Source organism: Vanessa atalanta, chromosome 1 (assembly GCF_905147765.1).
Source record: "Vanessa atalanta chromosome 1, ilVanAtal1.2, whole genome shotgun sequence".
NCBI lineage: Eukaryota > Metazoa > Arthropoda > Insecta > Lepidoptera > Nymphalidae > Vanessa > Vanessa atalanta.
Genome location: NC_061871.1, coordinates 11,366,728 through 11,385,718, shown reverse-complemented (window position 1 = coordinate 11,385,718; position 18,991 = coordinate 11,366,728). Strand labels below are relative to the sequence as shown.

Genomic DNA, 18,991 nt, shown 5'->3' with positions numbered 1-18,991 from the left:
ATTTTCACCTTATGAACATTTAATAATACACAGGCGATTGTGGTCAATTACAAATTTGTAAATATGTATGGCAACTTTTTTTTTTTTTAATAAAATAATTAGTTTAAAATTAAGCAGAAATACAAATAAATATTTTAAATAATAAATATGTACATAAATAATAATACGAAATGTACTGTGTTTAATAAAATATTGATTCAATGTTTATTATTTCAAGTACAATTCCAATAGTATCGATAAAATAATTCTATATATAGACGCCGCCTAATATTACGTGTCGTTCGCGCGATGCGTTGGGAAAAATCTCTAGCTAGAATCAGCAGCGCAGCGCCACGGTTCAGTCGCCGAAACTAAACGACGTCACGCGTGCGCTACCGCCATCTATCGGCCGGCCGCCATCGTCGCACACCTGCCTTCGCGCGACACGACCACCGACATTCGCCATCGCGCTCGCACCAGTGGCACGTATAAATAACCTAAAACGTCTGATCGTGAAACAACCAATCGTCCAAAATATTATTCTCACGATTATATCCACAGTGACATTAACAGTAAATGACAGTGTAGACGTGATATAATACGAAGTTTTGGATTAAACCCGCAGTGATTTTGCCTTGTGATTTTATCAATAGAAAGTTTGTAAGGACAAATGATAGTTTTGGTGGGCTGTCGACGGGCAGCCCCCAAATATTGTGCCAGTATGTGGTGGTTTATATTTTTATGTGTGATCTACACTAAAACTATAACTGTGTTCGGTTCCAATATCACAGGAGCAGTATCTGGAAGTAAGTACAATTCATAAATATCAAGTTTAACAATTATTTGTTTAATTTTTTTCTCAATAACCAGTACGAAATACAGCAATAGACGCATTGAATTGTATTCCAATATAACATCTAATTTAAACATACGTTATAACGGTATAGTTACTTTTTAATAATTTCAAATCGTTCCCGGAATTGAAAACAACTGCAAATAAAATAATTTACAAAATGCTATCGAGCAGTATATATTTACATACCTCTTTAACAGGTTTGTTACGTATGCACGTGGTCTTTTAGAATGTATATCATGTTTACATGATGTATATCATATGTATATAGTAAATCATTATACAGATATAGATAAGATAACCAATGTCACGCCACTTTTATATAGCTATTGTATTAGTCAGGCTTACACACCATTAAAAGCGACGGGGTATAGGAAATAAGTCTATTGTACAATCTTTCTATCGGTGTTTCATTTTCTGTTTTTTTTTTGTAATATTAATACATTTTTACTTTATTTCATTATTGTATTAAGAAACTTGTTAATCAATTCATATTATATTCTTGATATTACAAAAAAAAACTAATTTTAATATAAAAGATACAACTACAACAAGTCGATCTCGACAACTTCAACTTCGAATGGTAAACGTTTAGTATTAATTTTTTTTAAAACAAAAATAATTATAATCTTTTAACTTTCAATAAAAATTGCGTTTTAATAATAAGGTGACGTAGGTACCTTAAAATAAATATAAATCCGCTTATAAGTTGGTTTTGATAATAATAACAATAGATTTTAGGAAAATTATGTTAAAATTAAAAACGAATATAATTATAATATAATTATTATTAACGTTTTTATTAAACGACCATGTTTCTGAGGACTGCTGCAAAAAACAAAATTGTAAGCATATTTTTCCGAACCGTATTTTTCCGTAACGTACGAAGCTCGTAGTGTTACTAGTGTTATTATATAAAATAATACTACGTTAACCATATTCATCCAATACTTACGAGAAAGTTTAAATTGTACCTTATTTTGAATAAGAAAACATATTATAAAATTATATTACGTTTAAAATACTAATAAAAGAATCGATTCACAAATATTGATAAGTACACGTGTTTTATTGACCACGTTTTATATACTCAAAGATTATTTGATTAAAATTTCCTTGCAGTAATGTGTTTTGGAGGATAATAAAATAACGATTGTCATTTATTTTAAACATCGAAGGCCATTACGTATTGACATATGTACTTAAGCGCTGTCTGACATTACATTTCTAATGCGAGATCAATATGCTAGTAGTGAATCGATACTGGATCGAGTTACTAATGAAACATCGGTACGACTTCTAGGTGCTAAGTTTTCTGTTAATTATAATATCCGATACCGTTTCACTGCATTGTCTAGTCGAACCATTGTTCTGTCTAATCCAGTATTTCGTGAGATTTTTGAATGAATTACAATGCATTTTAAAATTAAATATGTTTAAGCATACTTAATGTATTACTTTTGCTAATTTACTTATTTTATCAATGAACAACTTTAAATTTATTTAACACTTTATTATACATACTATAAAAATAGAAACATTTATACAAAACATGTCAAAGAGGCAAGGCAAGCTTATCCCTTGAACATATTTCTTCCAGCACACAAAGATAGCAAGGAATGATAACATAGGCAGATAATTTACAGGTACACACAAGCAAAACATTATAAATTAAATATAAATATTAAATAGTGAAAAAAAAAAATGAATGAATTTATAAATATGAGTAAATAAATTTTCACTCTTTTGAATTAGCAGGTATGTATATGATTTATGAAATGAAAAGTTTTGCCAGTTTTTATACTGCAATTGACCTTTACTGACGCACTTCGTCAGCAAAAATAAATCAAATCAAAATTATATATTCAATATCGAGAGCATTGTACTTTTTCATTGATTGTCAAAAAATAAAAACTATATTGTAATGATTCCGATGAAATCACTCAGACCAGAGAAGAATCTGGATAAACTTTGTCATGTTTTTGATAAATAGCAGATTTAAATAAAACATTTACTCCTGCCAAAATTAAATCATTCTTTTTTTTTTTTAGATATCTGTAACTTCAGAAATTCAGAAATCTATATAAACAATTATAAGATTGATTAAATATTTGAAGGTAGATAGGTAGTCTCGTACATATAACCGTGCCAAGCGGGAACAGAATCGTCTTCATATAATGTATTTAAAACTGGCAATCACACGTAGTCAACAAAATACCACTCACTAAAAAAAAACTCGTACAATAACTGTTGGTTTTTCATATAGTTTATTAAAGTGGGTTCTTATGAGCACTTTTGAATTTTAATTTAATGACGTAATTAAAATGTACATATATATACCATTATGTAATAAAGAGAAAATCAATGGTTACTCGTTTTCATCAATAATTTACATGTAATAATCATATACAATTCAATTTAAATATTCTGCATGAATAACGAATGAAAACTCGAAGCTTTTACGGAATCAATTTTTAATATTTAAGTGCAACATGGTTAAGAAACAATTCAAAATACGAATGATATGACGTAATTATATTATAAATAGGAATAAGTCATATTGACAAATGAATATTGACTCTGTATTAAAAATAAACTATATGATATAAAGTTTTATACCCCTTGGTCCTGACATTGGCCCAAACCGGATCACCGCAATTCCAAGTATTGGTGCTTAGTGGTAGAATATAAATAAGTGGGTGGTAACTACACAAACGGGCCTGAATGAAGCACCATCAGTACAGTAAACCCGAGTCATTATCTGGAGTTTGAGTAAATTATTAGAAACACGAATCATGCATGTTAATGTCCTGTTGAACTAATAAGCTACGGTCTCTTCTCCTTTCAACGAAAAAGTTAGCTTATTCCATAACAGTCTTCTGAGGGTTGGTAGATACACATGTGACAGATATTCATCTCACACATGCAGATTTTATTACAAATAAATCGCATGGAAAATCCGTCGCACTTGCCCGGTCTTAAACTCGTAATCATCGTTTAAAGTTCACGTGTTAAAAACATTAGCTTATTGCTGTTAGATTGTTTTATGAAAAATGATAACATACCTACAAACAGTTCCATAGAACATGATCGCGGGCGCTGTCGGAATCTAATTTCTAAACATCAACTACGCAGTAGTTTATTAATGCCGCTGATCTCAGTAAACAGTAGCTTTAATATGTATCTAATCAAACAATTCTGTTCAAAGTCCTCATTTAAACAAAGTCTCAGTCGTTAATTTACGTCTACATTGGTCAATTAAAATACGTGCAACGAATACGTAAAACAAGATTGCATAAAGTGTTAAATTCAAGACAATTTACATACATGTAGCGATTATATGTATGACGGATTACATCGCATTGCCAAAATCCCAAAATAGAAATATAAACAACCGAAAGTAACGTAAGACATGATTCCTGAAACGGTACGAAGTTCAGTAGATTTGTGTGGCACGAAGCCAATTTAAAACGTGCTATTTCTGATTATTATATTGTAAATAATAACCAAATATCCTTTTGTCAACATGATGACGTTACGGAATTCTCTTCGGGTACAGAATGTTCAGTGACAAATTGGGTGGGCAAACGTTTCAACGCCGTTATGGCTGTCTCAATTTTGGCATTCCGCAGCTGACGCGACGACTATAAAATTTCCGTGGATGAAAAGAGTACAATCGCATTGTGTCGCTATGAAATGAGCTTTGTGTCCAAAGTGGGCGTCGTTATGTGAAAAATGGAGAAAGAATTGCGCTTGTCATACTTATTTTATTGAAGACACTGGTACTTTAGCCCTGAGTTAATTTGAGAGCCATTCGTCGCTTTAATATGGGGGATTAAATTTTTCAAAAAGGAAAAAATTACTGCAATTTCTTATAACTGGTAAAATAGTTAGCTTATCTGCTGCAATTGTTAAGGTTCTGTATTCGAATCGGGACGGGAAAAGTTAGGTGATATTTTAAAATAAATTCTAAATCGTAGCTGAGGTTTTAGAAGGAGACTGGAAATGTCACAGGTCTTGGCGCTAAATCAGTTAGTCTTGCCTAATCTATCTGATCGTATTGTAGGATAATAATTCGCTAATAAATGGTTTTCATTAATAAGCTTTATGAGCTATATCTACGATATTTCTGAGTTATGTAGATTTTTAATAACACTTATACAACATGGAGTCTCTTCGTTCGTATCGGATATACAGAATAGGGGTAAGCGAGTGTACTTGCGAGTGTACTTGTGTGTGTTTGTGTGTGCGCAAACATTCGTGCACGTAATAATATCTACTGCACATTTAAATAGTCTTAGTTTCAAAAGGTCGCAATGGCCCAAATCAGACTGGAAAATTATTTGAAACACTCAATAATATTTTTATAAGCTTACTAATTATATTTTACTTTTATAAAAAATATGTTTTATTAATTTGTCGTCTTTTTTTATGCGGGTAGCTATACCAATACAGGAAGAGAGGTTTTGTTTTTCATATTTATCATATTAAAAAAAATACAACAATACATTTAATCATTACGTTTCAAGGTTAAAATATTTAATGCAGTTTTAATAAAAGCATTTATAACTTGTTATGATATTTTCTATGAACATCAATAACTAATAGGTTGAGTAATTAAAGAGACCCATTTAGTAAATCAATAAGTACAATTCTATAAAGTACACAAAATTGTAAACGATCACAAAAAAAAAAAAACGAGACGATCAAGTATTTAATGTATACCATAAACCTTATACCGGAAGATGCGGTATCTATAAATATTTCTCGTGGTGAATTAAACAACGAAAAATATAAATTATAAAGCATTGCGCATGCCTTTCAAGGTAAGTACAAATACCGGCAGAACAACATTATGTTGTTTTAGTTTTTTATTTGGCCTTATAAAATGTAAACGCATTATTTGTATTAATAAAAACTGTAAATAAACAAATAGAAAACAAAAAAGTTTGGTCGTTGTTATTATTATTTGATTTATTTTTGTATAGCCTAAAGAGCGTTATACAAATATTTACCTTTTGTGGTTATAACTAATAACAGATTCAACCAATTTTGATGGCATCAAAACTAAACTAGAATATAAATTGGATAACATTTGTATTTTTTATCTACTTTGAAGATTACCTCGAACGAACAAACATCGAGATAAACAGAGTTACTTTCACTATAACATTAGAACACATATTAGATAATTTTATAAATATTAGCCATTGATGCATAATAAAATTTGATTTAATTTTTGGAGCTTATTCCAATACACAGAATGTTTCACTTAGTGGAAGGGCTATATACAAACCCATCTTTCTGTTCTGGTACCACCCCCTCATTATATATTTCATTGTCAAGCAGCAAAATTTAGTATTAGTGAGTGAGCCAGATAAGAGTCGGGATGGCCTAGTGGTTAGAACGCGTGAATCTTACCGATGATTGCACTTCCACTTTAACTGGATTGCAAATCCAGGCAAGCACCACTGAATTTTCTTGTGCTTAATTTGTGTTTATAATTCATCTCGTGAAGGAAAACATCGTAAGGAAACCTGCATGTGTCTAATGTCAACGAAATTCTGCCACATGTGTATCCACCAACCCTCATTGGAGCAGCGTGGTGGTATATGCTCCAAACATTCTCCTCAAAAAGGAGAGGTCTTAGCCCAGCAGTGGGAAATTTACAGGCTGTTAAAATAAAAAATGTAATGAGTGAGCCAGAGTAACTACAGTGACATGACATGCCAGTTCCCAAGGTTGATCGCACAATGTCCATGGGAAGTGGTGACCACTTCCTATCAGGTAAATAAATACATCCAACACGTGCAGGTATTCTCGTAATATTTTCATTCATCGCCGAGCACGAAATGAATTATTATGATTATGTACAAAAAACCACGTGACTACTCACTGATGCCTGGATTTGAACTCGAAATACGTTGTTATTGTTTTTGTTTCCTTATGATTATTATACAAAGCTAGGGCCCTAAATTATTCGTTGCTATTTTTTTATATCTTTATTATAAGTACTTTTTCCTTCTCTCGAGACTATAAGTTTATGATCAAAACACTTTTTGTTCGACTTCCAACATTGGTGTGTTTTATTGGCTTTAGTTCAACATTTCTTTCGGGCAAAGATATATTTAATAATTATAAAGTAATCGTAGGCGTATATTAACTTAGGATTAAGATTTTTTCCAAGCTTGGGAAGATATCCACTCATCACATTTTCTACAGCCACACAGCAATACTTAGTATTATTGTACGGGTTCGGTTTTAAAGGTGAGTAAGTCAGTAGCTACAGGTATATTAGACGATAACTCGGGAACGTAATTCCCAAGGTTGGTGGGTCTTTTACTATGAAATGGAACGTTAATATTTCTTGCAATACCAGTGGCTATAGGTGGCCAATTTGACAGTCTTGACCTATGTACCTACAGCTTTTGTACGAATAAATTGCAAAAATGTATTTAACCTTTATCTAGAATAATAATCGATGAGATGTAAGAACTATAATGTACTCTATGGAATGTTTTTAATCAATAAATTTATATTCAACGTACTCCTTCATAGTCAAGGTAACATTGATGAATCTTCAAAATATTTGCGAAAAGCATAAGAAGGTGACGAATGGCTTTTGATAACACTGTTATTTTAAGAGATAAAAGTATAAAATACAATTTTAGCTTCTATAGTTAATTTTTATTAATCTTTATGTTAATAAGAATTATTTACATCGGAGATTTGAACAAATATATAAACAAAGTAAAATTAAAAAAAAAACCTAACAGTAACCTCGTTGGATCGCAATTCTAATATTCTGGGCGAAAAAGTTAATCAATTACAAATCAAATACAAATTAAAAATGTCTTAAGCATTTAGAAAAATTGATTAGATTTTCAGCTAATATTTATCTTAATTCACATATTGTAAATAAAATAAACTTTTATTTATTATAAAAACAATATAGATTACTTTAATTAATATATATTCAATGTGATTCCATATTTAAATGAGGATCATATTATTTACGGTTTGTATTATTAACATGTTAATAATAATAATAGTTAATTTTGTAAGGGTACTTACTACACTACGATTGGTCTTTGAACTTTACAAACGGCGATCAATACATACCTACATCAAATCTCGCGTCAGGATTGGTTCTATATTTTAATACTGAAATATACAAAAGGCAGTATATATACATGCTTAGAATTGTACATTTTGTTATTTCGTATAGAGTAAATAAAGCATCGAGATAGACCAACGGAGTTAAAGATCTCGGATTTCAGTCCAGACAAGCCCAACATTGTTTTCATGTTTTTTGTGCTCGTTATATTAATATCGTGATTCCACTTTTTCTGTCATTATGATTTCATATGCTAAAGAAGAAAGCACATTATTATTTCACTAATTAACCTCTCAATAACATCTATGGATTCGTTTTAATAAACGTTATAAAATTTCTAAAAATACTGTAAGAAAATAAATTGTAAATGAAATTAGAGTCCGTGAAAAAATACTTCCTGTTCTTATTTATACTAACCTTTTTACTTAGACTTTTACCCTTAGGGTTGGTATTTTTTTCATATTTAAATTGGAACAAATTAAATATATAAATAGAAATGTATTACATAAATAAATAAACCAAATTTCAAATTTGGAGTTCTGAGGCATCTGACGAAGAAAAATACAACCCGATTCAGAACCTCCTTCTTTTTTTTAAGTCAGTTAAAAATCGAACAATCATTGTCTAAATTTGATGTGACCAATATAAGTCAAGTACTCCCTTATAGCTTACAATGTTGCCAGCTGGGCAGATCTATAATGACGGTTCAATTAACTCTTCCGAACATTCCAATACGATATTCAACGTTGACCTCGATCTTGTATTGGACCATTGTCATTAAGCCTACTGTTACTATTCTATGATGATATTCGTAGATAGGCAGCTGTTCGATAAGCGAGGGTTAGAATGGGCACTGTTTGAAGCGAAAATAAAATGTGCACAATTTTCACCTTTCCTACAGTAACAATAGGTTCGTCTTTAGTTTGCTTTTAGTTTTACATCTGTCGTTTGTTCGTGTAGCGGTCAATTGGTTTCCAACATCTATTAATTGTGAGCGCTTTGAATATTGTTTGTAAGTGTTGAAGTTTGAAACGCTGGTCGGTGCTTCCAAGAAGCGCAAAACACGAGCTTCGTTTTATCTTTATTCGAAGAAGTTTCTGAATATGTTCAGAAGCTCTTTTTAGATGCTTTTATTGTACGAAATGTTACATTAACAATGGTTAGGTTATTTTGACTTAAAAGTAATTTAAAGTGAATTGGACGAAATCAAATGTTTTGGTTTTTAGAATTGAACAATTTTTAAGTTTAGAATATAAAAAATCCCGAATATTTGCTCCTGAATAAAATTTCTAGGTAAATCCTTAGTACTTTAATATATAAGATATGACAGATATTAGTTTAGTATAAAATATATATAACACGATGTCTTCATCCGACCACGTACTCGTTTCTGCGTTCACGTTTAAGTTTTCAGCGAAACTTTAAAAGGGGAATTATTTAGCCTTAATTAAAGGAACATTTTTGAAAGCGTAAAAGGAAATTTTAGATAACGGCACGAGACAACAAGCATAGAGGATAAGCGTTTGGGGAAAATACACGCTTTTAGAAACGGAATTGTAAAAACGAGTGGAATTAAAAATTTTAGTTCAAATGCAGTAGTCGGATAACGTTCGCTTCTAAGGGGATAATGGTAATGGGTGGCAAATATGAGTCCGACTAACTATGGTCGCTAGCTCTGCGGTATAACGTCCATTTTCTTTATACTAGCAAGGCATACGTTACAATGTCTCTTTAATTGTTGAACTATTATGATATGTATCATCTTCGATAGGTAATACTCTCAGTTTTGAACAAACTATGACAATTGTCAGTGCGATCTATTATGACCCTTATTGCTATTGGTTGAAAGCATAAGTCAGCATTCCATCACAATCAATATATTTCCTATTCTTCAAAATACTGACATACAATAATAACAATAATTTAAAATTAATAATTTATTTTGATTGAAGTCTTTTAGCATTGTATTTAAGTTGTGATGCATAGTGGCGAATGATAACATAGTAGATGGTAAAATAAAAAATAATTGTTTTTTTTTTTACATTATTGGTGATATGGCTTTGTGCAAACCCGTGTAGGCACCATCCAAACGTTATTATTCTACTGCCAAGCAGCAATACTAATGCACACGACACGACACGGGGCAAAACACAAGGTCGGTTATGCATTTATGTTATACAAATAGCTTAATATTTTTACGGTGGCAATGACTATGGGTGATAGTGACCACTTACCATCAGGTGGTCTATTGTCCCACTACCGAACTATTTTATAAAACATAGAAAAATAGGTAAATTTGCCAATTTTCATAAATATTCGTCGCACAACGTCGAAATTTATTGATGTCAAATAAATCTGTTCACTCAACTTGTACTTGATAGGTCACATTCACTTTATGGTCTTTTATTAATATTGACAGTTCAAACTTTTTTTTTTGAAACGCAAGAACAGTTCATAAATTCACAAGCGTTGATATTAAACAGAACAGAAATAAAATAGCTTAACATCAAACAAGGAATAAAAGTAAAATAATACAAATGATTCTATGCGTTGAGTAACCAGAGATATGCCGTCACGCACACAATATTAAACAAAAGTATATGAATACAAAATGTACCCATGGAATAATCATCACCATAAAATTTAATGTTTGCGATAGATTCGCACACTCGAGAAGGCGTGCGTCTCCACGTTAAATGATCGGCGTGCGTTAGTACGAGTGACGCTCGTATAAACAGCATGTCTTAGTGTGCGTGGGGTGACTAATGTAAGAAATAAATTACAAATTAGACGATATTTGTTAATGCATACTGATAATTTTACTTGGAAGGGCACATATTAGTAACTAAACGTAGCTATACTAACATTAAATGCTGATTATGATTTTTGCATGTGTGCATTTTGTACTTGTCATCATAATATTCCTATGTTTAGCGTGTGCTTGACGTCATGTGTCTGGTTACTGAACACGTCAAAATCATTTGTGGTTTATATAACTGACATTCCTTGTTTGATGTTGAGCTATTTTATTAACGTTCTGTTTTAATATCAAGGCTTGGAAGTTTACTGATTGTTTTGCGTTACAAATTATTTACAATACTGTGATAGCATTAATAATGTGGTTTCTGCGATCGTATGATTAATGATTTAAGACGCAAACGATCCAGTAAGATTCTAATTAGCTTTCAGCGAATTACGTTTAAACATAACTACAGTAAATTTATTAATAATGCCTTCAGTTTAGTATTAATTCCTAAAGATGTATTCTAAATAATTTCGTAACTTGAAACATTAATTTAAATATGATTACTTATATTATTACTTGATTGGTTGCTTAGGGCTTTGTGCCAGTCCGTCTGGGTAGGTACCACGCACTCATCAGGTATTGTACCGCCAAATAGCAGCACTCAGTTCCCAAGGTTGGTGGCGCATTGGTGATATAAGGAATGGTTAATATTTCTTACAGCGCCATTGTCTATTGGCGGTGGTGACCAGTTACCATCAGGTGGCCGATTTGCTCGTCCGCTTACCGATACCATAAAAAAAAAAAAATTTCACTGAATACTCCACATTTTTTTTGTTTGTATGAATTTAGTTAATAAATATAAACTAATATGATTGATATTGAGCATTCGCACAGTGATAGATTTTCTGATATTAGGTTACAATGTAAATATTTTATGATTATTTTTAGTGCAAAGATCTAATGAATTGATCGATGAGGTGTTTAATTAAAATATTTGCTGTTAATGTTTTATAAATTTATTCATACATCATTCACATCCATGCCAGAGGCAAAGTTAAAAAAGTCAAACTACTAAATGCACCATGTCAGGTGGTTTGTTTATTTTTAAATTTTACTTATACTAATATTATAAATGCGTTAGTTACTCTGACTGTTACCTCTTAACGCTTAAACTGCTGAAACGATTTAGATGAATTTTGTTATGGAGATAGTTTGAGTCCCGGGGATACAGGCTACTATTTTTAATTCGTCCTTCCATGGGGGTAAAATTTGGTGCGGGTTTGTGTGGTATAAGTAAAGTTTATTAATTTTCGCGCGTGTAAAGCCGCAGACACAGTTCGTATAATATAAATGAAAAGCGAATCTTTCGGACTGTGTAATCTTAGACTAGTCAACTTTAATTAAACGTATATTTTTTTTTTTATGGCATTGGTTGGCGGACGAGCATATGGGCCACCTGATGGTAAGTGGTCACCACCGCCCATAGACAAAGGCGCCGTAAGAAATATTAACCATTCCTTACATCACCTATGCGTCACCAACCTTGGGACCTAAGATGTAATGTCCCTGTAATTACACTAGCTCACTCACCCTTCCAACCGGAACACAACAATACAGAGTACTGTTATTTGGCGATAGAATATCTGATGAGTGGGTGGTACCTACCCAGACGGGCTCGCACAAAGCCCTACCACCAAGTATTTAACAATTTATCATTTATAAACTGCAACTATGCGTAATTTTACACATGAATAAAGAATTTTACTCGTATAGAATTCGAGAGGTGAGTCAGGATTAGATTAAAGTGTCAAACTGTGTTCAACTGGTTTACGTTTTTAACAAAACATTGCGCAGCTGTTAGCGGGTTTCCATTCATACCCTCAGGTATTGTGCCGTAGATTATATAAAGCTTTTAAAAAACTCGAGTAACATACAAAACAAAATATAAGTATTGAACACGTTTTTTTTATATCTATAGTAAAACTATTATTTTTTTAAGTAAATTAATCGTTTGTAGGGCGGAACATTTTACTGACTTTTGTAATTCGAAACTTTACAAAATTACAGGTTTTTTTTTTTGTTAAGTTTTCGTTTAAAGTTCGTTTTATTTTTTATATAATTAAAATCAGTTTCGAAAATATAAATAAATATATTAGATTATTGTATTCTTAATGTGCGTCAAAATTAAAATTTATTTTCAATAGTGTGGGACAGAATTGCGTTCAAAAATTTTTTTCAAAAAATTAATAACAGTACATATATGTAAAAAAATATATGTCTGTGTCGTAATTAAAATAATTTAACGCACATAATACGGTCGCTAATTTGTCTATGATTAGCTTTAAAATGCATACGTACGCCGGTATGTAAGGCTCAAAAATTATTATTGAATGATGTGATCCAATCCTATAACTCCTAAACGTCATTTACACTAATCGCTTAAAATATTTATTTTGGAATTATCAAATTTATAAATATATATACCTACAACCTTTTTGTTTCACCCATAGCGTAGAGTACATATGATACGTCATTCTCCAAACAGACACAGAATAAAGACGCAGTAAAGAAATAAACGAATAGTTCGTTCATTTTCGATCCATTCACAATTTAGTTGCTACTAAAACCACATAAATGAAAGAAAATATGTAAACAAAAATAATTTATTCTGAATAATTTCACTCCGCGTGATTCAATTTGGTTGAACAAAAGTGATACAGTGTAAGCCCAGCTTTATATGTACTGTTGCGTTCATCATTTATCAAAGGAATATAGTAACGCTTTCGCGCTGGATAATCAAAATATTGACATATTTTAGCGCCAAACAGGAATACTTGATATTGTTATGTTCCAGTTTGAAGGGTGAGTGAGCCAGTGTAACTACAGACATGTAAGAAATGTTAGTTCTTTTTACAATACAAGTGTCTAGAGGCTTTGGTGTCCATTTTATATTAGATGGCTGATTTAACAGGCACCAAATGGTTTGTTTCTTTTTGTATTTTAATTTAAATACGTGTTTAAATGCTAAATCCAAGTAATTATTATTGTCTTAATTTTTTTTACTCATTTTTATTTACTCACGATAACTCTTAACAGATTAATATTAAAACACATTTTTTACACTACATATCACGTAGGCAGTATATAGTTTGGCCATTAATATTAAATTAAATAAAAAAAGGAACAGGTTTTTGTGTTACCAATAAAAATAATTAAAAATAAGAGTAGAAATACAAATATTCAAATCAAACAATAAAATAATAATAATAACAGAAATGCAATTGATTTGATGTTTTTAATTTTTCATGTGTTTTTTATAATATAATTAAAGTGTTCTAAATAAATAGATACATGTTTTACACATTTTTTTTCTTAAAATAAAAACGTCGTATTTCGACCAGTGGGCGAATACTAGTTAAAGTAATTCTCTCTTTCGCTTCGGTTATTTTTTTTCACAAATAATTTTAAATAGAAAAATTCAATTCAGCCAAAACTACTGGATAGTTTTAAAGGGGAACTTTAAAGTATTTCCGTCAATTCAAAAAGATTGTTAGAGGTACTGATTGGACGTGTTGCGTTTGTAGTATTTCAATTACCTTTGTGGAAGAATTTTTTTCATTGGGACGCATATATTTCCATTTTTGTGCAGCACGAGCTAACCAAAAAAAAAAAATGTATTACATTGTTAAAATATTCTGCTTTTGTTTAAGTAAAAAGTATTTCTGTTCTTTTTATGTCTTCACGCATGTCAACATTAATGTTTTCGCACAAAGTTTTATTGTTTACTATAAAAAAGGGAATTAAACTCAAATTATATATATATATATATATGTGTGCATATAAAATAAATTGGTCGAATTTTGACGACATACCGTAATAATTTATTTATTTATATTTTGTAAACAAACAGTGCTATTAATAATTATAAATGTTGTACATAATTAATCCTTAAACCAAAACAGTTTCCTATGACAATTAATACATAAATAACTTTCAGAGTGTAGAAAGCATATTAATAATTACTATTATAAATTATACATTATCATTATAAATATTAAAATTAAAATTAACTTTAAATTAAAAATTATTGCAATATATAGTTAGGTATGTTAAATATCATTTAGATTCATTCAATAAATATTTTACAGCAGATTTAAATTGACGGAGAGAGAGATAAAACATATCCAATTTAAAGAACATCTTGTTATGTTGTTTTGCACTTCTAATAATAAAACCATTGCCTGCAAATTTAGTGCGGGTATACGGTATATTAAAAATAGGTTTACTTCGAGAATTTAATCTTGGACAGTTAAGATCCAGTCTAGAGAGAAGGTAACTGGAGTCGATTCCATTGTTCAGTTGTATAAGAATATTTGATCTCTTTCGATCCTTCTATTACAATTTAATATTTATTATAATATACATATTTATATTTCTATTTAAAAATAAATCTTCAATTATGTAAAAACATTTTTTAAACGCGACGCGAACTACAAATTAGTGCAATTTATTGTTCTCTCTAACTCAATTTAATTTAAATTCCAATATCAAAATCATAAAAAATCTTAGTGTAAAATCGATTTACAGAACTAAGTGTACTTTTTTAGTAGTTATATCATTTTTTTTGTATTGTATCAAAAAAAATATATGCTACAATTCTATCTATTAAAAATTACTCTACCCAAGTAAGTTCTGATAAATACCGAAATGTCATTGCGTAGACTTATAAACGTCACGTGTAGCACAATCTAGATTTTACTAATTATAAACTTTATCGTTGCGGAATATATAAGAATCTTATGTTCATATAAATAATAAATATAGTTCATAAATAATTGAAATAATCATTAAATTGTGTTTAAAAATGTGTACTTAATACCTTTATAAACTACAATCTGTAATTGAATTTAATTTTGCGGAACCAATATTATTCAGTATTTCGACGTTAATAAATAATAATTTATTAATTAATTAAACTCAGCTTATAAACATAATCTTTTGTTTAATAATCCGAGGAATGAAGTATTTATAATATTTATAAATTTGCATTTAATTTCACAATGTTACCGTTATTTAATACTAATTAATAATAGAAAAAATCTGGTCATAAGTTCTTTGAGCGTTATTTACACGTGGGATAAATTACGTAGATGTAGACCAAGCTTTTATTTTTACTTGTAAAAGGATAATGATAATACCAGATGGTGCCTTTTTAAGCAATTTTTCCATAATGTAACTTATTTTATTTATGTCATTATGGAGAAAAAGGGAGTGTGATTTATGTTAAGCTTTTGCTTATATATTTATTATTTAATACATTATCTCTAGATAGTGTAAAACAAAGTTGTTTGCCGCCGTCTGGGCGCTTTTATCTTTTAAACTACGCAACGGATTTTTATGTGATTTTCATCAATAAACAGGTTTATATGTGTCATGTATATTACAGTATAGCATTTAATTTTTCCGAAAGTTAACAAGAATTTTTTTTTTTTTATATTGGTTATTCAATTTGAACTTTGGATATATAGAACCTTATTTTATCCTTACGAAGCCAGCAAGAGTATTTATTCGATATATTGTGCTATGTATATCTAAAATAATCTATTATTAACATGAATGCGAAAGTAACTGTCTGTTTGTCTGTTGCTCTTTCACGGCCAAACAACTTTTTTTTTATGGCATTGGTTGGCGGACGAGCATATGGGCCTCTGATGGTACGCTGTAAGAAATATTAATCATTCCTTACATCGACTTTGGGAACTAAGATGTTATTTTCCTTGTGCCTGTAGTTACACTGGCTCATTCACCTTATAAACCGGAACACAACAATACTAAGTACTGTTGTTTGGCGGTATCTAATGAGTGGGTGGTACCTACCCAGATGGGCTAGCACATAGCTCTACCACAAAGTGTCAGATACATATTTAATTATTATTAACTTTCAACGAAGGTCACTTTTTATGCCTAATATCTGACTACCAAACAGTTAAACGCAAGAAAAGCCGCAGGCGACATCAAGTTCCTTTTATATATCTACGATTTGCGAGATTATGTTTCTGACTTGCCAAATTGTTACGGAAGAAAAATGAATTCCATGTATTAGGAAAAGAAAAGTTTTAATGAGAAAAGTTAACAAATATTTCATAGCGAAATTGAGACTATACAATTATGCTTTTGTTAAATGTTTTAACGGAAATAAAACATTGGCTTCTTCATTGACTTACCTATATAACTCTACTGGGTTGTATAAATCTACCTACTTACGAAGGCACGCGTCACCACGTTAAAATATTTGCGTGCATTAACAAATATCGTATAATTTGTATTTATTGTTATAATACTCATCTCACGCACACTGAGACATTTTTGAAATACGGACGTCACTCGCACTAATGGACGTTGCTATTTAACGTGGATAATGAAGAGATATAGATATATTTAATCATACTTAGATCGCAAAAGGCTATAGAGCCTATTCCAATCATAGATTTATGTATTTCATGTGATTTTCTAAAAGCTCAGCTATGTTGTGCACTACTAAGATTTTTTGATTATTAAATCTTTATTTATAATACAACAATATTACACTTAACTACTTATATCAACTTTCATTTTACTTCCAAATTTCCGATAGCAGTTTCATCGAAGTTCAAAACGTAATTTTTCGAATAATGAATATCGTAGATCAATCAAGCTCTTGAACAATAATACCTGTCTGTACTCAGGTACAGACAGGTATTATACGACCAGTAGGAAATAAATACTTGCCGTAAATTAGTTATCAGTGATGTAAATAAAAATAAAGCTTAAATGCATGGAAGACTGAAAAAGTAAATATGTCTACCTGAATGGAGAATTTAAGACATCGCAGTCGGTCAAGGTTAGCAGCCGAGATGACTGTAGTAAGAGCCCGTCAATCGAAACTGTCATCTCAATGGGAAGCCACCACTGAGATTCACGTGCTTTATTTATATTTGTCTATAATTTTCATGGTTGGTGAAGGAAAATATTGGGCAAAAACGTGTCACGTTGTCAACGTGTCACGTGTCGAAAGAAATTCTGCATTGGAGCATCGGGAGAATGAGCTCTAAGCTTCTTTATATTGAGAGCTCCTTTATAGTTTTCTGATACGTATAATAGTGTGTTGAATAAATGAGGAAGAAATATCTAGAAGTAACTTTACAGTAAACTGGGACGATCCAGTGGTTAGAACGCGTGCGTCACAACCGATGATTGTGGCTTATAACCCAGGCAGGCACTATTGAATTTTAATTTGCTTAATTTCAGTTTAAAATTCATCTCGTGCACGGTGGTGAAGAAAAACATCGTGAGAAAACCTGAATTTGTCTAATTATGCCACATGTGATGTTATTTTTTTTAATGAAAATGGTTTCGATTTATACATTACCTAAAATAATTCTATGGAAAAATCTGTTTTAGTCCCCTTTCCTCCTGGGTAATCCACAATGATCCGTTCAAGAATGTCACCCGACTTATTCATGACAGTTCAAAAGTATATTTCAGTTTCTTTATTTTTTAACAGATTTCAAAAAAGGAGAATGTTTGGGCATAATTCCACCGTATACAAATTTGTAAAACTCTTTTTTTTATCGAAAGCGTTCATTCGAAGATGGTCCCATATAAATTTCGTGAAGATCCGATGATAAGTGTCGGAGACACACAACGACTGCTGCTATATTATTGTTATTCGTTTTTTTTTATTTATTAAAATAATTTTACTATAATAAAATATTACCTTCTATACAAATAAAATAAAACCAAAACGAAATAAACTAGAATCAAAGCAAGCTGAAAATGCAGACGGACCGAAAATGAGCAACTAACGAGAATAGTTAAACGGACCTGTAATTTGCATACAAATTGGCTTTTAGGGATAAACGCTCCATTTGTATTCAACCACAGGACCCCCGCTCAGTGGCTGAGGAGCATTTATCCAGTTTCCGATTTGAATCGGCCGCAGTATCATCTGCTTATCCACATTGCCTCGGAGAAGTTACGTGCCCCTTTGATGCGGATTTACAAATTAAATGTACTACGCGGAACTCCCTAATACAACTTCCAACTCAGGATACTTTGTTACAAGTTACTTAACGTTAGTAATGGAAATGGCACACCTTCACCCGTTTAAAAGTAAACGCTGTAAACCAGAATGTTTGGAAGCTTATTGCTTGCTGATTGGTGTGTATGATTACAGACAGAATTACAGACAGAATATGATTTGATTCGTATAAAATTCCCCAATTTATTTATTTTTCACAACTAGCTGACACAAGAA

The 18,991-nt window shown here is 30.9% G+C and overlaps 1 protein-coding gene across 8 annotated transcripts in view; it reads left to right on the top strand.

The window, feature by feature from the left end:
• Positions 1-339: 339 nt before the first annotated feature.
• Positions 340-18,991, top strand: part of LOC125077755 (low-density lipoprotein receptor) — a 213,642-nt gene continuing 194,990 nt past the window's right edge. For 3 of the 8 annotated variants that reach the window (XM_047689841.1, XM_047689824.1, XM_047689807.1), the window contains exon 1: positions 342-785. In XM_047689841.1, coding sequence (XP_047545797.1) covers positions 650-785 — 136 coding nt within the window. In that variant the 5' untranslated portion in view covers positions 342-649. Of the gene's footprint in view, positions 786-18,991 lie in introns of all 8 variants that reach the window. The other 5 variants (XM_047689815.1, XM_047689882.1, XM_047689833.1 and 2 more) reach the window with 3 other exon arrangements.